The sequence below is a fragment of the Ursus arctos genome, unplaced genomic scaffold (assembly GCF_023065955.2).
Source record: "Ursus arctos isolate Adak ecotype North America unplaced genomic scaffold, UrsArc2.0 scaffold_20, whole genome shotgun sequence".
Lineage (NCBI taxonomy): Eukaryota > Metazoa > Chordata > Mammalia > Carnivora > Ursidae > Ursus > Ursus arctos.
The window spans coordinates 31936446-31957100 of NW_026622875.1; the positions used below are offsets into that span (position 1 = coordinate 31936446).

At 36.1% G+C, this 20655-nt stretch overlaps 1 protein-coding gene across 11 annotated transcripts in view; it reads right to left on the bottom strand.

The window, feature by feature from the left end:
* The window catches only part of ANKRD28 (ankyrin repeat domain 28), a 192383-nt gene that overhangs the window by 38653 nt on the left and 133075 nt on the right, over nucleotides 1-20655 (bottom strand). For 6 of the 11 annotated variants that reach the window (XM_026496966.4, XM_026496968.4, XM_057315851.1 and 3 more), the window contains 4 exons: nucleotides 14269-14469; nucleotides 12847-12934; nucleotides 7691-7833; nucleotides 4382-4594 (listed from right to left, as the gene is read on the bottom strand). In XM_026496966.4, the coding sequence (XP_026352751.1) occupies nucleotides 4382-4594; nucleotides 7691-7833; nucleotides 12847-12934; nucleotides 14269-14469 (645 nt within the window). Of the gene's footprint in view, nucleotides 1-4381; nucleotides 4595-7690; nucleotides 7834-12846; nucleotides 12935-14268; nucleotides 14470-16984; nucleotides 17095-20552; nucleotides 20624-20655 lie in introns of those variants that run through there. The other 5 variants (XM_026496963.4, XM_048216106.2, XM_026496962.4 and 2 more) reach the window with 2 other exon arrangements.

A 20655-nucleotide genomic window follows, 5' to 3' on the forward strand; every position in this document is an offset into this window, starting at 1 on the left:
TGTATTTAATGTACAAACTCTGAAATTCTAAAGGACTCTGTCAAAACATACAACGTGACCATTACAAAGGAAAGAATCTGTTTTACAATTCCTAATCCCTTAGCAATATTCAGCATATCTTGTGCATATATACTTAAAATTGAAATGTGACAAGTATCCTGAAGTTTACAGTAAAACTGTATAATGCAAATCTCAAGAAATTCTCTTGTCATTATTATAGTGGAGTGTTAGACAAACTTCATAATTACCTATTGATATATTTGATTCTATAACTTTACATTAATTTTTTTCAAGCAAAAAAACTATCCAATTGGCAATTTATCTCAAAGAATTTTCAAACCTTTGGAAGCAATGAGTACACAGGAGGGAAAACAAACCAAACCAAACCAAACCAAACCAAACCAACCCAAGTGAACAAACAAGGTAGGCTCTGGAGTCAGAATGACCTGAGCTGAGTCCCGGTTTTGCCAGTTAGCACAGCAAGAATTAGGAGAAGCGGTCTATCTTCTTGAGCCTTCATTTCTCAACTGGTCTGCTGTATAGAATATACATACTAATCTTTGTAAAACACCCATATGATATATACCAGTGTCTGTTACAGTCTATTACCGTATTTGGTATTTTTATCTAGGTACCAGTTGTACTTTCGACCAGAAAAAAACAAAACAAAAAGCACAAAAGCACTTTAATAAAGGGATTCCAGTTTGTAATGTTTTTTCAAAATGTTCCCTATTTAACATATCTTGATTTTTTAATGTTAATCTTTTACCTTACCAAAAAAAAGTAAAAATAAAAACTAAACTGTAATATAAATTTGATAAATTTCATAAATTTCATAAAATGATGAAATGTGAAATTATAGCTAACATTTATATACATAGTAAGCACTATGTTTCAACCAGTTTTAAAACACTTCATATATATTAGTCATTTGCTTCTCAAAACCCTAAGACATATGTATTATTGACCCTATGTTATAGGCCAAGGGGTTAAGAAATGTAACCAGGTCTCATAGCTAGTAAGTGAAGTCCTGTAAGTGGCTCTGGATTAACATTTTTGCCTTCTACATACTTACTGATTATAAAAAGTATTCCAAATATACTAAAAAAAAAACCCCAAACCCCAAAAGATTCAGAATACCAACTGAAAAGTCCACTTTAAGACATGTTAGAAGGGGGAAGAGCACATTTATTTCTCTCTGAATTGCAGAGAGAATGGCTAGATATTTAAGTCACCTTAATTAATTTTAGATCAAATTAGGAATTTCAAACAAAAAGTAAAGATCCACCAAAATTCTAAGAGTTGGTTTCACAGGTGACCATACATAGCAACAACAAGTAAGCCACGCACATTACTTTTTATGTTTAAATTTTAAATCAAATCATTTGGGGTATTTTATCTGACCAAAATTTATTCTTAAGAAGAATAAGATAAAGTGGGAAAAGACGTGCATTTAAGTGATACAATCAATGCAGCAGGGCTCATGTTAATAAGCAAGGTTATAAAAACCAGACTTTTTAAACTTCATTCACTTTATGTGGTACTTTGTAAGACAGCCAATTTAAAAACCTATAAATAAATAACTGAGTAATTTCAAGCCTAAATTCACATTCCAATTTCTAGTCATCCACAACTTGATCAGGGACAGAAACACCAAAATGGAGAATGACGTAGAAAAAAACATGAAGCAAGGAGAAAGAGATGACTTGATAAGGAGAACATGACGGTTACAAGTATAATTTTTTTTTATGATATAAGGCAAGTGTCAAAGCCTTATTAGCTCCTTAATCAAGCAACAATTTGATAGCCACTGATCTGATAAATATAGGAAATACAGGTGTCAGGAATGAAGATATATTCTTGAGTGACTATATATTCTTACTGGTTAAAAACAGAGTTATTAATAATTTTTATATAATTTCAGAGCTGGAAGGTACCTTAGAAGTCATTAACAGCATGGGAACTGTGTTCCAAAGGAACTTGGCTGTAAGACAATTGGACAACTGCATGTAAATGGGATGTCATACATTCCCAGGCAAGATTAAGGCAACTTTTTAGGAAATCTATTTCTAAACCAACATCATTGGCTTGTTGCTTCAAATCTACTTAGCCACTGCAGTCAGCTATGTAGGCAATCACATATGAATCAAATGATCTATCATCAAATTATATTAAATATTCATGTCTAAATGGCACTGTATAAAATAAATAAAAGCCTAATTTTTACCCCTTAAAGACAGCACTACAGAAACTAAAACATGTGTCACAGCTAGTGATATAGGTAAGCCACGATACTTAATATTTAACACACAATGATGACTTAATTACAGTCACTTGATCATAAACAGGTCTCATAGAAACTAAAAAAAATTGGTTGTGATCTTTTGAGAAATGTTAAGATCTAATCTTCATTAAAAAATATTACTAGGCCTTTGAGGAAACAAGTAACAAATTTCTTTCTGCACAAGAGTTTAGATATTGTTCTACTCCCTGATTATCCAAACAGCAGGAATTCTTTAAATCAAACTGAGGAGTTCAAATTTGTTATCAATAAATTTTTATTAATTATTTAAACTATTAAAAAATAAACTTTAGTAGGTGATCTGACTGAGAACTGGAAGCTTTAAATGTATTTTCTTAGAAAAGGCATTTAAACATAATCATGTAATAGGAGTTCTTTATGATACATCATGTCCTTTCCTTCCTTGGGTGTGATAACTATAAATTCTTCCTGTCGCTGGAAGAAGGCAATTTAAAGCAATGACCTAATCATAAATGGACTCGCTGCTACTAAAGCTATCAGACAGGGTCAGTGGCATCACTAAAGGTCTCTCTAAAGTTTGGACTCCTTTCTCTACCAATCTGAAGACTGGCTCATGATACCCACAAAAGAAACTGAAATCTTAAGATTTAAAGCTCTGAAAAACACATTTTAAGGTTAAATGTTTTTACTGATCCTAAACAATTCAATTTTATTTGTGGTTTTCTTCTCTTTATAACACAAGATATAGACTGGCAAATAAAGAATGAATTGATGAATTAATACAGAAACAATCAGTGAAAGCATCTTGGAAAAATCAAAATGATGATTATACATTATAAAGTAGTATTCAAAACTGTGGCTGCATGTGCTTTTTCACAGAATTATATAGTGAAAGTACATTTATTTTGGTTCCAGAATTTTCACATATTTCTAAAATTCAAATGCTCATTCCTGAAAGTGAATGTAAGCAAAAAAACAAAAAAACAACTATTCCTTATATGTAACACATTGATAGCAGTCTTTCAATTTTTATAAAATTGAAAAAGGCTTTAAAACAGAAAAGTTGGAAGATTACCATGAACACCCATATACATACCATCTGGATTCTATCACTAGCATTATACCATACACACATCATAATGTATCAATCTTTCTATCCAGCCATCCACCCAATTAGTAGATGTTTTTCAAAAGTTGCAGATATGACTACATACTATCTCTAAACATTAGGGTTCAACATCAGTTTGGTTTGTTACCTCCTAAGGGAAAATTTACACGCAATGAAGTGTCAAATCTTAAATGTACCACTTCATGAGTTTTGACAAATGCTTATTTATATAACACAATGCCTGTCAAAATACAGAATATTACCAACACCCCAGAAAGTTCTCCTACATCCCTCCTTTCATCAATCCCTCCTCACAGAGTCAACTGTTTTTTTGTTTAACTACAGAATCTGGAACTCCATAGAAATGGAATTTCATCTGTTCTAGAACCTTATATAAATGAGAATAATATCTATATTCTTGTGTATGGCTTTTTTTTTTTTTAAAGATTTTATTTATTTGACAGAGTGAGAGAGCACAAGCAGAGGGAGTGGCAGCCAGGGGGAGTGGGAGAAGCAGTTTCCCCGCTGAGCAGGGGCTCGATCCCAGGACCCTGGGATCATGACCGAGCCGAAGGCAGACGCTTAACAACTGAGTCAGGCGCCCCATGTAAGGCTTTTTAAGATTCACCTGTGTTCTTATGTCTATCAGTAATTTGTTCCTTTTTACTGCTGAATGGTATTTGTTACTGATACTGTTTGTTTATTTGTTTGTTTATTATTTATTTATTTATTTTTAATTATTTTTATTTTTTATTTTTTTAAAGATTTTATTTATTTATTTGACAGAGAGAGAGCTAGGGAGAGAGGGAACCTAAGCAGGGGGAGTGCGAGAGGAAGAAGCAGGCTCCCAGCAGAGGAGTCTGATGTGGGGCTCGATCCCAGGACTCCGGGATCACGCCCTGAGCTGAAGGCAGAAGCTTAACGACTGAGCCACCCAGGCGCCCCACTGATACTGTTTTAAACAGCACACTCCTAAACACTACAGTATGGATTCTGATTTTATTTCATACCTTCATATTGACATCGGCCCCATTGCCTACCAGAAGCTCTAAACACAATGCTCCATGTGTTGATGCAGCAGCAAAGTGCAAGGGAGTAAATCCTTTTTCATTCTTTTGATTTACATTAGCACCACAGTCTATAAGTTCATTCACTACAACGTCTTGTCCATTATAGCAGGCTACATGAAGAGGTGTATTCCCATAGGCATTTGGTTCATTCATCTATTGGAAGAAAAAAAAAATCTCAATGTTAAAGTAGTCTTGCTACTTGCTATAAGAATGAGAGTTATTTTAGCGATGTTGTGGTTGCAATCAAGCTATTAAAGTGAGAAACAGGGCTAAAGACACAAATAAGGCTTATAATTCTCAAGTTCTTTTAAAATAGTGAACATTAACAACAGCATTTTGGTGTCAAATAGATTTTGTACATTCAGGGAATATAATTTACACATGCAATGTCTACTTCATGACAAAACTGAATGATTCCAAGACAGAAATTTTAAGAAAATGAAAACAAAATTATGTATTTTTAAAGTCTTCAAAGTAAGGTAGCTATAAGAATTAAGAATCATGACAAATGAACACAAACTGAAAATTCTGAGATGTACTGAATAACATCCTTATTTTCAGCCTTTACATTTGCAGTGACAAAATGAAATAAAGGTCAGGATTTTAAAAAAATGAGTGGCAACTTTTTCTATTTCATTTTTCAAAAAAGTTGGGCTCTAGATATTTTCCAGACTTACATGTTAACATTTTACCAAAACGAATGTGCTCTCCATACTGAGAAATAATTCTTGAGCAAGTTTCTCTTTTAATTCTGTTTCTAATAAATAATACGGGTGAATACTTTAAAGTTTACATGACTTTTGCATAAAGAATGTGACCTTTGCCCAAAGAGATGTCTGGCCCTTGCCCTTGTCTTCTGGGGGGTAATATATGGCATATTTGATAGGAGTGTCCTTGTTTAGGGTGGGAGCTGGCTACACTGGATCTTGGAGTAGGACTGGCCATAGCCAATGGTCTGCAGGTAGAATGTGCCAACGCCACATAAACCAACCATGTGATTTAGGGGTGCAGGCTTTGGAGCCCTCAGTTATCAGTGGACTTGGAGACTGAAATCAACCATGTGGGCAAGTGATCAATCAATCAGTCACACCTCTGGGGAGCCTGGGTGGTTCAGTCAGTTAAGCATCTACCTTCGGCTCAGGTCATGATCCCAGGGTCCTGGGATCGAGCCCCACACTAGGCTCACTGGCTCAGTGGGGAGTCTGCTTCTCCCTCTCCCTCTGCCCCTGCTTGTGTTCTCTCTCTCTCTCTCTTGCTCATTCTCTTTCTCAAATAAAATCTTAAAAAATAAATAAAAATTTAAAAAAATAAATTAAAAATAAATCAATCACACCTATGTAAAGGAGCCCCAATACAAACTTTGAAAACAAAGCTCAGATGAGCTTTCTTGTTTGGCAATACTATGTGCATACTGTCACATGCTGATGCTAGGAGAGTAAGGAGTCCTAACTCCATGGGGAGAGAACAATGAATGCTTTCTGTTTAGAATACTCCTGGACTCTGCCCTATGTGTCTCTTCCTTTGGCTGATCTTATTCGTATCTTTTTTGTATAATAAACCATGAGTATAATAGTTGTCAGTGAGGTGTTTTTTTTTTTTTAAAGTAGGCTCCCTGCCCAGCATGGGGACAATGTGGGGCTTTAACTCACAACCTTTGATCAAGACCTGAGCCAAAATAAAGAGTCGGACACTTAACTGACTGAACCACCTAGCGCCCCTTCAGTGAGTTTTTTGAATCCTTCTAGTGACTTATCAAACCTGAAGGTGGTTTTGGGGAATGCCCCAAACTTGTAGTTGATCAGAAGTAAGGGTAGTCTTGTTTGGAGACTGTACCCTCTAACTCTGCAGTTGCCCCAACTTATCACAACTGTATTTAAAATTTTTTTTTTCCTGAAATCCCTGGTAACAGAAATTGGAGAAAGTGAAAAAATAACACTTAATTTTAGTCAAAGTACCTACATTTCATCACGAAAAGCTAGGAGACATGGAAAAGATTCTCCCTCAGAGTCTCCAGAAACTTTGAGAGATTAACTTTGTTGTTTTAAGTCACTCACTTTATAGTAATTTGATATGGAAGCCCCGGGAAACTAATAAGTGCAATTGGAGGCCACATGTCACTAAACGGCTCTAAGTCTGACCACTTATTCCAAAGAACACTCTGTCACCACAGTTTACAAATGTTACTTTACTGTCAACACAAATTTAAAAAACCGCACCAGAATGGATGCGAAACAGTAGTCAAAAAACAAAGATGCCTCATTTATCTAGATCAGGGGTACTGTAAGGCATTATGCTACTCTGGTGAAACAGAGCTAGAGAACTGCTGAGAAATAAAACTTCTATCTATTTGCACTCTACAAGACCCTCCCCAACTACGTGTTTGGATTTTTACAACATCTCACAATCCCGACATTTTCAGTAACTACTTGTTTGCTTTAGGCAAAGTGGGTCATATAATTCTTAAATTAAGAGTTTATTGACCTCTACAATTCCGCCCTACATTCTTTATTCAATCAGGCTACTACCTACCTTTTTGTTTGTTTTTGCAGCTGATCTACAGCCCTCCCTCTAGCAGAGCCTAATCCTCTCTCCTTCTAATTTACTCTTTTTAATCTGTTTTGAAGAACCACATGAGTCTGTCAGAACTGTACCTAAAATAAGAATAAATATACTAAGAGGGGCATAAAAGCACAAGTGCTTAAAGGATGACTTGTGAAAGTGACAGGTATTCTTAGCTATCTCAATTCAGGAATCAAATATAAAGCAGCAACCCTCCTAACCAAACAAATTTATACAGTAAGGAACACTTACAGTTGATGGGCAAGAAGCCTCTGGTTTTCCTGCCTAGCTCTTGCCAATATCCTGCAACGCGAACTGTTATAGTCATTTAAAGTGAGTATTAGATTGAGCAAATAAGACTAACCGTGACCTAGCAACTTAGGAAAAATAACCCAAGTATGTCTGATCAGCTAAAATGGAGCTACAGGGCTTGGATAGTGATAAAGAAGAAAAACTTGTCTCATTCATTCACACTTGAAATATCCTTTACCTCTTAATATATTTTGACTAAATACATGATCAGATATTAGCGCACTATATATTATGTAGAGGACTACAAGTATGTAATTGAAAGGCAAAAATATTATTATATAAAATTATCTTTAAAATTTGAAATAACTTCTGCCAGCAATGAAATCACAAACACATAAAATGCCTCCTTCATTTATACTGCTCAATCTATATACCTACATCAACTCCAAGATCCAGAAGGTACTTGACTACGCTGATCATTCCACTAGAGGCTGCTGCATGAAGGGGGGTGTAAGACTTCTTATCCTTGCATGTCACTTCAGCTCCATGTGCCACAAGTAATTTCACTACTTCAATGTGACCTAAAAATGTGTTTATGAGGGAGAAAAAACAGATGAGTAAAGGAAAATATAAAATATAATCAGGATATCTTTTAAAAAGAGGTAAAAATGCAAATTACCTAAATAATGCATAAGTCACCAATAAATCAATTTATAACCAGAGAAAGGAGAGAAGAAAAAAATAAGAATTCAGGTAATTTTAATAAATGTTGATAGAGGTAACTAACTGAAAACAATATATTTGATTATTTTATCCAGTGATCTTATAGATAACTCTCTTTTCGTCTAGATCTTATTGTTTTCAAGACTGTTTTAATACATTCTCAAGTTCTGAAATTAGCATTTTATATCTAATGTAACACATCAGTTTACATTTATCTGCCTTTGTGGAATCTTCTACTTGAAAATCTGGGAGTGACTGGGACTTGTTTCTTAAAAATGTTAGGTTTTTAGAACATGTGGTTAAAAACTTCTTTTCCCTTATTATTTCCACCAGATGTCCTTAACCAACTTAGTTTGCTATTCACCTTTATATCAATCAGGATAGGGCTATACGTGCTATGGTTAACAATCAATTCCTAAATTTCAGTGGCTTAACTAGCATTTTATTTCTCATCAACACTATGACAGCTTGGCAAGAGGGGTCTGCTAAGTCACTCAAGGACACAACACAGGCTCATACAGCTGACACTATCTTGAATGTGGCCAGTCACTGTGCCAAAAGGAGGAATAGACTATATAGAACCTCAAATCAGCAATTAAATGCTCTGGTCAGAGGTGATGTTGCTTTCAATTCACTAGTCAGAACTAGTCCCAGGCCCCACTATACCATACAAGGACGCCAGGAAGGGGGACATGTATCCAAAAGGTGGGAGAACCACAATTCTCCTTTTATATCTCCTTGGTCTTTATCAGATTATACACTGCTTTCTCCTTCTTCCATAATGCTTCCCGCCTCTGCGCCTTTGTTCATGGGATTCCTTCATTGCGTGGCACATTTTGCTTGGATGTCTCTTTGCAAGCATTGCTCCTAATCCTTCAAGGTCCACATCAGTTCCCATCTTCCCCAATCAAATCTGTCATCTCTCTTTCTTAGAAGTCTTATAAGCCAAAAGCACCATATACCTATCTGATAAGTACGTAATACCTTCTGATGGTTCTTAAACTTGAATCATTATTTAATTGCCCCAAATTGCTTTTATGTATTAACTTCCCAAATACGTATCTTCAAAAGCAAATATATGCTCTTATGTTCTACTTCCTCGTATATTCCACAGGGCTGAGAAGACTGTTATATACAAAATAGGCACCCAATAAGTATTTGTTACATTAAATAAATTGTTTATGACATCATTTTTTAATATCCCTTATAGGGAATGAGTATATAAAGTTAATAACTATAAAAATGAGGCTCTCAAAATAGGCCCCTCTCCCTTAACAAAATTAAGCCAGTATACAAGATACACAAAGAATCAAGTAGATTTTGTTGTTTATATGTAAATTACCAATTAAAGTGGATACTTTCAGCTATTTTTTCCCCATTTCATTAAGAAATATCTATTATATCTTTAGGAAAAAAACCAAAGGAATATGTATCAAATCATTAGGTGCCAAATCACACATAATTACCATGTAAGAGTATTAACTGATACAAAAGATCACTCACTACACATTACTCTCTGATCTATGGCTCTAGAAAGATAGCTACTTGCATTTATTGTAATGCAGTGAAAATCAGTACCCAGGGGGCTCACACATCAATATAGCTTTTCAACTGGGCAATGCATATTATTCACTAATATGTCAAAAAGAAACAAAGTTCTCTTGATGCTTAAGACTAGAAGACTCATAATACAAACTTAATGGAAAAACAGTTCAAAACCAATACATCATTCTAAGTAAATGACACAGATCACATTAATTGTGCGTATAAACTAGTAGATTCCAGGAAGTATGAATTTTTCCTAATACCAATAAAACTTTATTTAGAAAGGGGCTATGCATAGGCAAATTTACAATCTTAAAACTGACAAATATTTATTCAAGCACATTTCAGAAATATGGATTAATTCCTTTATTGGCCCACTGAAAATGAAAAAGGAGGCTTCTACACACCCAGTTTGGGGGTGACTTATTTAAAAGAAAAAAGGGAAGAAAGCTCTAGAATGAAATAAATGATAATGTTCTACCCAGGTGGACCCTGGCCAGAACAAGTATGTGTCTTCCTTGTTAATTTATAGACTGACGTTACCAAGAGGGCTAGATTTCATTTAATTCATCTAGGTGTAGTTTTAGAAAATGACATCCATTAGACATGCATAGCATACATAATTTTACTTGGAAAATTCCCTACCTTTTTTTTTTTCTTCACGAACATGTAAAAAAAAAAAGTAAAATGAGCTGTGTTCAGAATTTGTAAGTTTTTACAAAAAGGAAAGGAGAAAAAAAAATACCATTTCACATTTATTCAAATTAGGCACTGCTTTAAGAAGAAATAACATGAGTTGCTAAATCAAGATAATTAATATTTATTCAGCACCTTCTATGTCAAAGTCATCATGGTAAGGTGACTGGAGGTAGAACTTGGCTGAATATTGCCAAAAGTACTGAAAGCCACAGAAAAGATGAATGTGTAAAAGCGATCTTAACAGAGGTTCATGGTCAGAGCAAACATGGGGTAGGGAGGAGGAAATGATCAACTCTTCGGGGATAGAGGTGTCGCTGTGAACCACTGACAGATAATTCAGTAACAGCATAAGGACAAATGAGCCTATCAGAAAAGTAAGGGGAGCTTCAATCAGGGGACAGAAGGCCAGGGCAAATAAGGAAGTTTGTGAGAAATGAAGTATAAGACTCCATGTAATTTTAATGTCTCTTGCACTAATATTGACAGATTCTCCGAATATAACCTAGAGGGGACAATGACCTGGACTTCTGGCTTGTCTACTGATCAGTCAACTGCTCCCTACTTTTACATGGTTAGCTCTCTTTAATCCTGAATGCTTAGAATAGTGGAACAGTTTTAGAAGCAATGTGTCAATACTGCTCTTTTTCCATGCTGAAAGAGATAAGGAAAGAATTATAAATCCCTCAATGTTCATACTCAAAAATTAAATAAGGTCCAAGAAACACAGAATATCTTTTTTAATCCACAACTGTCCTGAAAAAGCGACACTTAGTGCATCACGAAAAACAAAGCCATCTGAGGAGGGCTTCTGATAAATACACACCTGGCTCTTCCAGGAGCTCAATTAGAAGCAACCCACAAAATCCTCTGGCCTTCAATTTCATGAAAACAGCTGCGTAGTTAAGTCTTAATTCTTTGGAGGTAAAAGGCCTGATGCATTATGTTTCGAGTTTAAACCCTTTAATATAAGGTGTACAGTTTTAAATCATGCAGATCAGCTGCTCCTGAACTGTCTGGAAGGATAAGGTACACTACAATATTCCGAAAAGTCCCCAAGACTTAAAATATGACAAATGTACTGGCTGTGAGGAGGGGACTTTAGGATGCTACAGGAGACATGCTTCTGGATGTTTACCTCCAAGTAACAGAAGAAAATTGCCCATGATATAATTAGAGGCAAAATACTTTGGTGTGAGAGAAACATCAAAAGCCTAAAATGTTCAGCTTTTGGCTTTCAAAACAGGGACATCTGACAAAGATATTAACTTTAAGGAACCTTTATTTTTTATATTCCTTTACACTCATGCTAAAGGTCAGACTTGCAATTCAATATGGATTCTGCTTTTGTTTTTTTCTACTACAGGCAAAAAATTTTCCTGGACCTTGGGTTATCTACATAACTGGTTTGAGTGCATTTATTTTCTCCCACTAGCATATTTTACAATTTTATATAGTTTTAAAAATTAATAATCTTCCATCAAATTTTCCTTTAATCTTTCATTTTTATGTGAGAAACAAGAAAAAGCAAAACTAAGAGCAGGGAGTACTGAGGATAAGTTATGCCTATAAGGGTGGCTAGTTAGATGTCTTTGTAATCACGTAGTACGAGTGGTAAATCAGGGAACGGCTCCAGTATTACACAGGAGAGGTCAGACCATATGCGATTTTTCTCAAGCCAGAGGAGCCAGAATAGCAGAAGCAGGGGAGAAAAAAAAACTCTGAGGCTCCATGGCTGCAAAGGGAGGAATTGTTCTTTCAGTTTTATTTTGAAAAAACTTAAAAAATGAAGGTCTATATGCACGTCTCCCAGAGGTACAACCCTGGCCTTGTAAGACCTGCAAGGTTCATGGCAGGTTGTACTTCCTCCATATGCTTAGAGATACACTTCTACATGCATGGTCTGAGCACAAGCCAGCATTTCTACTCTGCTCTTTTTGTGCACTTAAAAATATCCTGAGGTAAGCTCAAGATCTGCCTGCTCTCTGGCTGTTCAAGTCACCTCAAGAACCAATTAATGTTTTTGTTAGTGCTCTGGTCACAAAGTCACATGGTTTTGGGTGATCTACCCCAAGACTGTTTTCCCATGAGCTCTGTTAGTTTTAGAGTGCAATTTTGCGAATCCTAAGATTTTTCAAGAACATATATATCATGTTATAGCAGAAAAACCTATACTCTAAGCCTTAGTTTCTTTCTGTGAAATTACTGTTGTAGAAATCAAACACAATGATGCCTATTCAACCCAGCGGTGGCCCAAAATAATAGGATTCCTAAAGCATCTTCAAAACTTCTACCTTAATATTCCCATAAAAACAAGGATGGATATAAGAATGGGCTTTAAGTAAACACCAACTTAAATTATGCTTCCCAGACTTGTGTCTAGGGTGTCCCTCCCTTTAAAGGTAAACAGAATTATTTTCAATCAGCTTTTAGGAGAAGAGGACCCAACACACTCCTATTCTGGCAAACCTCTCCCACTACCAGGCTGGTTCCACTTGGGCAGCAAATTTAGATATGGTGTAACTTCCCACTATCCTAAAAAAACAGATGTTATACCAAAAGCAAGAACTAAAACATACAAATCTTCCTGAATATGTAATGTCAGAAAGTGAAATTTAAAATGTACATACCCATATATGCTGCCCAATGAATAGCTCGTCTATCTTTCTTGTCGAAAGCATTAATATTGGCACCTCTAGACAAGAGCAGTTTGACCATCTGTAATAAAAATAAAGTTTCATCAAGATTCAGAAGTAGAACTATTTATGAATATCCCTTATGCTGACTACTCATCTCAATCTCTCTGGCACTGAATTTCTACAACTTTGGAAAGGAAGGAGCTAGACTAAACCCCGAAGACCCTTCAACATAATTTAATAAATAACAGAACAAAATACGAAAAAAGGATTCACAATGGGTGTTACTGAAGTTGGGTATCAGTATCTTTTAAAGATGCTACTTTGTGTCCTGAGACTTTATGAACAATGAGGTGCAAATCTGGAAGGTCTAAAGGAGGAATATTTAACAACAGGTTTCTTTCTTTTAATAGCCCAAGGTGTTTTTAAAATGTAAAGTGCATTCTTATCCCAGAAATGTCTTAAATTTAATTCAAACACAAATGTACTATCTATGATTAGATCTGAAGGTCACTGCACACAGTCTGCTTACATCATAATGTACCAAGAACAGTATTTCTATTCCATCTAACCATAGTTACAATAGTTTCCCCATGGGAAAGGGCCCTCCATGTTTCAAAAAAGGGACACATCTGTGACCTTAACTGCAATGAAGGCAAGGATTCTTTATGTTGCAAAAAACAGAGGAATAGTGAAAACAACACTGCAGCCACTAGCTCTAAGCCATGGAATCTTGGGAATGTCACCTTACGTCTTTGAGTTTCTGTGCCTGCAACAAAAATGAAGGACTGGACAACATGTCCTCAAAGGTTCTTGTGACTCTGTTTTCTTCTTTCCTAAGCCTTCTATGTTCACATAAACCCCACTCTTTGCCATGACAACATCTAACGTTAGGCAATGCTTACTGTATAAGGTAACTAAATATTAATTTTCTTAAATTTTTTTCTTTTGATGGTCTGTTAACCAAAGAATTTTTTACTAAATGTTGATAATAAACTATAAGAAAATCTTTTCCAAACTCTGCCTTCCTTTGTTACTATCTTTCTGGAGCACTATGAAACTGCTCTTTCTGGATTATTTTTTCCACAACAACAGAACATAACTTTTCACATTGTGTATATAGTTGGCAGTGTTCTCCTTTGTCTCCCCAGGTTGACCATGAAATTCCAGTGCATGGGCTATATCTGATAAGTAAACTTCTTAATCTGAGAAATTTATATCATGAATTTTATCATGAAAAGAAGTCTGAGGATTCGCTAAAGGCAAAATTAGACAAAAACAAACAAGAAAGATTTCCTGGGTTTTTTTTTGCTATTACCATGAACTGAATGGCTAAAAAGGGTAAGTTCATTAATAATCAGGGTGGGGAGTGACAGGATGTAAGGAGAGAGAATCACTGTCTAATTGAACACCTACCTCACTATGTCCACTAAAAGCTGCATGATGTAATGCAGTCCTCCCCGCTCTATCAGACACGTTTACATTACTCAGAAGAGGTACCAAAGCTTCAGCGCACTTTACAGCTTTATTAGCAGCAGCTATGTGTAAAGGGGTTTGCCAATTTTTGTCTCGAGCATTAACATCTGCAGAATGCTTCAAAAGTACCTGCACTGCTTCCTGAAACATATGAAGATAAAAGTTAAAAAAGACAAAGGAGTTAACAGTTTTGTTTTTACTTTTTAAAAAGATTTTATTTGTTTGTCAGAGACAGAGAAAAAGAACACAAGCAAGCAGAGGGAGAAGCAGGCTCCCTGCTGAGCAAAGAGCCTGACGTGGGAATTGATCCCAGGACCCTGGGATCATGACCTGAGCTGAAGGCAGATGCTTAACTGACTGAGCCACCCAAGCACCCCGAGTTAACAGTTTTAGAAACTGTATATATATATTTAGGAACTAATATTTCCTGAGGAAATAAAAAGTCTCGTAGAACCTGCTATAAATAGGTAGGAATTTACCCAAGAAAACAAAATATTTTAAACTAAAGGCAGTACTACTCAGAGCCATTACAAGATGCACCAAGATAAAACATTCCCTTTTTCTGTCCTATTAAAGGCATAACAAGATTAAAATGTGCAAGAACAAATACTGACAAATATTCTTTAAAAACACTCATTACAGGGGCGCCTAGGTGGATCATTCGGTTAAGTGTCTGACTCTTGATTTTGGCTCAGGTCATGATCTCAGGGTTGGGAGATGGAGCCCTGTGTCAGGCTCTGCACTCAGCAGGGAGTCTGCTTAAGGATTCTCTCCCTCTCTCTTTCCCTGTGCCCCTCCACCTACCTATGCTCTCTCTAAAAAAAATAAGAAACAAAAAACATTCATTACTTCTCTTGTTCTTCTAGATAACAAGATACGATTAAACTTTCAATAGTTTTAAGGAATAGATTGTTTTGCAATTAAATATATAAAAATGTAAAGCATACAATCTCCCAAATTAGTATACATTATATTCTACAAATTGAAAAATCACTAGTATCTAGTTTATTAGAGACAGAAAGAGAGAAAGACAAACAGAGAAACAGATGCTGTGATGCTAACTGGTGAGAAAGCTGATGTTAACATGGCAATTTAAAAGCTTAGTTTCCAAAGGGATTTGTTTCCCAGAGCATGAGGAAAATTTCACAACACATCTATAAATTGGACTCATGGCTAGATACTAAGGAATCCAGTATGCTATTTACACTAAGCAATACAGTCAGAACTAAACTTAGCAAAAAATTCTCCTTGCAGTGATAAACCTATCTTTGGCAGATGAATGACGAACTACACGTGAAATGAAAAGCACCAGAATCAAAAACTAAGCCTAGTAATATGGACCCTTGGTTTTCTTCCTTCCTTTCTTTCTTTCTTTCTTTCTTTCTTTCTTTCTTTCTTTCTTTCTTTCTTTCTTTCTTTCTCCTTCCTTCCTTTTTCTTTCTTTTTTTTTTAAAGATTTTTATTTATTTGAGAGAGAGACACACACAGAGAGCATGTGCAAGCTAGCAGGAGGAGGGGTAAAGGGAGAGGGAGAGAGAATCCTCAAGGAGACTCCTTGCTGAGCATGGAGACCAGGTGGCTACATCCCAGGACCCTGAGATCATGACCTGAGCCAAAACAAGCGATGGACTCTTAACCAACTAAGCCACCCAGAAACCCCAGTGACCCTTGGTTTTCTTAAAAACAAACAAACAAACAAACATGAAAAGTGTTCAAAAGCACCAAGCAACTATCAATACGTAAAGTAGCAAGGAAGACTAAACAAAATACTATTATCTGTGATTCACACATAGTTTTTTAAGCCTTTTAAATAAATAGTAATCAGAACTGTTTGAAATATGGGAAACAGCATAAGTATTTAACAAGACTGACAAAAGACTAGAGAGATGCCCAGTAATCTATCAACCTGGAAGTCAGCCAGCAAAGAAAAATATATATGGAGACCTACTCTAGACCCCACATTTCTCTCTAGTTATCCCCAGGAGAAATTTAAAAAGACCCACCCACCCAAGAATGTCCATGGTAGCTTTATTCATAACAGCCAAAAAGCAGAAATGCAAACCGTTGTACATCATACAATGAAATACTCCTCATCACTAAAAAGAATAAACAATTAATGTACACAATATGGAGGATTCTCAAAAATATTAAGTTGAACAAAAAATTTAAGACATAAGAGTACATAGTGTATGATTCCATTTTTATAAAGTTCTGGAATAAGGAAAATTATTCCATGGTGGAAGAAATCAGAATGGTGGATGCCTCTGGGGACAAGGAAGACTGCCTGGAAAGGGACATGAGGTAACTTGTTGGAGTGACAGAAATCTTCCATATCTTGATTGGGAAAAAGTTTACATGGGTGGATACATGTGTCAAAACTCAAGACTACACACAATATCTTTGCATTTACTGTAAATTATACTTCAATTTAAAAAAAGGAGTATGGAGAAAAGGATGCAGAGAGGAAGTGGTACAACACATTTTCAGGATTCTCCATATCAAGAAGGGCATATTGTGACTTGGGGGATAAAACTAACACTACACTTGGAAATGTTAGTTGGTGTGTTGATGAATATACTAGAAAATAATTAAAAACAAAATGAATTATTTATAATTGGATAAATTAGGAACAGCATACTATAGATGCCAGGCTTGCCTTATTCATTCCCGCTCTGGAATTCACAGTGCATACATTAAATCTGAAAAGTCTGGAGAATACTTATGTTCCATTAGCAAGAAGTAGAAAAATCAAAACTATTCTTTTGTTTCACTGAAAAGCAAAAATAAATCCAGTTAATGGTAGGTAAGGGAAGGTAAGATGGTCCTAAGAAAGGCTATCAACACAGTTACTAAGATCCTAAAATCAACAGAGAGCAAAGTTTGGAACCATGGGTTCACTGCTATGGACCAATTGTGTTCTCCCGCCATTCACATGTTGAAGCCTAACCTCCCAGTGTAACTGTATTTGGAGATAGTGTCGTTAGGAGGTAAAGTTAAAGGAGATGGGAGGGAGGCGGAGGCAACCTAATCTGATAAGAAGAGGAAGAGAAAGATACCCTCTTTCTCTTTACCATGTGAAGACACAGTGACAAGTAGCAGTTTGCAAGCCCAGAAGAGAGCCCTCAACAGAAAGGGACTCTGCTAGATCTTGATTCAGGACTTCTAGCCTCCAGACTATGAGAAAATAAATTTCTGTTGTTTAATCCAGCCAGTCTATAATATTTTGTTATGGCAACCCAAACTGACTAATATACCCACCATTTATTACTCAGAACAGTATGTCAGATCACAACAGCAGTTATCTTTGAAAATTCAGAAAAAAAAAATCTACAGACAGGAGTCATTAAATGAAATCAAAGAGACGAATTTCTCTCTCTCTCTTTTTAGAGAGAGCATGCAAGAGTTGTGGGGGGGGGGAGGGAGAAGAGAATCTTAAGCACGCTCCATACCCAATGTGGATCCCGACCCAGGGCTCGATCTCACAACCCTGAGATCATGACCTGAGCTGAAATCAAGAGTCAGATACCTAACAGGCTGAGCCACACAGGTGCCCCTAAATAGGCAAATTTCTGGAAATCACAAATCAATGAGCCTGATGCCATAACCTAACAAAATTCTAGATCATATTATCAGCACATTATAAGCATTCAGAAAATGATATAGGGATTAAGGGTACACTATGGTTTTACTAATGCTAAATAATTACCTCAATCCCAATAGTAACCTCAATCCCAATTTTTCCATTAGACGCTATGCATGTGTAAGAAATACTGCACATGTGCCTTGACTTTGAAAAACAGCTAAGAAAATATCCTACAACACTGATTTTAATAGGATTATGAAATATGGGGTGATAATTTTATCTAAAGAGTATTATTTAATCATAGCTCAGGGTCACTTTACATGAGTCTGCAGAGCTCTGGCTGTCTGTGGCTCTGCCTTTTTAGCAAGAACCATTGATTTGAAGTCAGGCAGCGGAAAAAGAAGGGCTAACACATTTGCAAATAAACTTCAATAGCTAGATGGACTGTTAATATCTCATGTGATCATATAAACTCAGTGTGCTGATAGAACTAAAATGTAATTCCGAGAGTTAAGTTAAAAAAGTAAATGTGTATCTTCCAGAGGATCTAGCAGTGTAATGTGGCTTCTTAAAAAAACAAGCAAAGAAAACCAAAACACACAAACACACAAAGCCCTAACACTCAGAAATCAATTTATTCAGAAGAATACTCTGCATTTACAGAGAGCTGATCTGTACACTCCACTAGAATGGAAGTCACAAATCACTGGTGGAGATGAAACAAGTCAGCCAGCCACCATGAGAAGGTGTGTAGAAGCCATGTCACTGAGGGAGAGTGGAGGAGCTCAGGATATATAACCAGAAGCAGCCTTTCTCAGCCTAGGAACAGTAAAAGAATTAGCCCTGAGGCATCCTCTGTGTGATGGACTAACTTCTCCATTATGCTCTACAATGGTGTTAGCTCCAAAGGCCTCGGAGGACTGAGAAAACAGTCACTCTGATCACCCTGTGTAGGGCTTACTTCTCTCATGATATCTCAAAAACATAAACCAAAGCTGCTTAAAATTTTGTCTTTTCCATACCCCTCCGCGGCTATATTTTCTTACTAAACGAAATTAAGTACAACTCTCTTTTGCTCTCAGGATGCAAGAGAAAAAATTAAAAGAACGTGGGTGAAACTGATAATCTTGACTAGGTTTCCTGCAAAAGAGTAATACTACACAGCCCAGTAATTTTTAGCAGACTTAAGAAACTTCTTAAGATCACTGCTTCCTAACCTACCGCTTGCCCTCAAGTTCAGGCTAAGTACACAGTGTTAAAAAATCAGCTCTCAAGTCTTTGGGAAGAACCTGCCATCTTCCTCTAACATTAATTATTTTCTTTAAGAATTTTTGGCCTGTTTCACAATCTCTATAAATATACAAACTGTTCCTTCTTATGACTTAATTTGACAAAACACCAATTTTAATAATCATATTCCTAAGAGTCATACTAAAAAATGGATAGGTCTAACTTACTAATAGGTTCCAAAGACAGTAATGTTTATCTTCCTTAACTGCCCTTGTTTACAGAAACTCTTTACAAGAGGGCTAACCACAAACTTAATTAACATTCCCATGGAATTTCAGAGTTCAAAGTATTTTGGTTAATGTCTTAGTTTTCATGATAATCCCCAGACCCGCCTAAGATCACACAGCTAGAGTAGCCAGTTTCTCCAGATCCAAGTTCCACATTTCAACAGCTAGCTACAGCACACCAAAGACCCAGATCCAAGGTAAGATGTCTGCTCCAGCACACCACCCACGGTTCCATCCCTCCTCCTTCTAACTAGGAGGCTACAGCTAACACTGCCTCTGTCACATCGCAGGGTTTGAAATCCTTCCCAACCACTCTGCCCCTACTTCTCTTCACTTATCCTGGGTTCAAGACATAGTTCATGATGAAGAATATAACGAAGAATGAAGAGACAAGACTTTGGGCACAATGCTTTTCTAAAATGCACCTAATACATTTTAGAAAGAATAAGAAGAGGGTCATTCCATCTCTGCTACTCAAAAGTTGAGTGGTTTCTGGCAAATCATTAACTACAATTTCTTCATATATCCATCCTACAAGGATGTCATGAGGACTGGAAGATATGAAAAACATAAAAATGAATGTTCTCCAAAAATGTCAATTATCTTGAAGAACAAATCATACACAGGGTTATAAATAAGAAGAAACTGTTCTTCCCCATAAGACACCTAACACTTTTAGGTTGTATATTTAGAACTGGTAAAATGTGAGATCATGTCACGTTTTTGAAGCTAATTTCAGTGTAACTAAACAATATTACAATAAACTGTTACATACTGCTGAGATTATTTCTTGATCATGGTTAGCAGAACCTTTGCGGCATGTCCAGGAGAGAAAAGACTGAGGAGGACTTTATAGGGACAGAAAATAATCTCTCCTGTACGACATATATAAGGAGGGTTTTCTATCTATTCTCTGCACTTCAGACTCTCCAAGAGGACTTAGTCACAAAAGAGAAACAGGAACAGTTAACTTGGTCTGTACAAATTCTAAAGTAAAACAACCAGTCTAGGTATTTTCAGTTGCTTTTTCCTTCTTTTGAAAACACAGAATTTGAATATGGGCTCATAGGCAAGCCTACTTAATGCTTTTATATACAATATATTTACTAAGAGAAATTTCATACCTCACTACAAGATGCAACTGCTCTGTGTAAAGGTGTCAACCATTTGCTGTCTTTGGCATTAACTCTAGCTCCTGCAACAAGAAGAAAAAAATAAATTGAAATA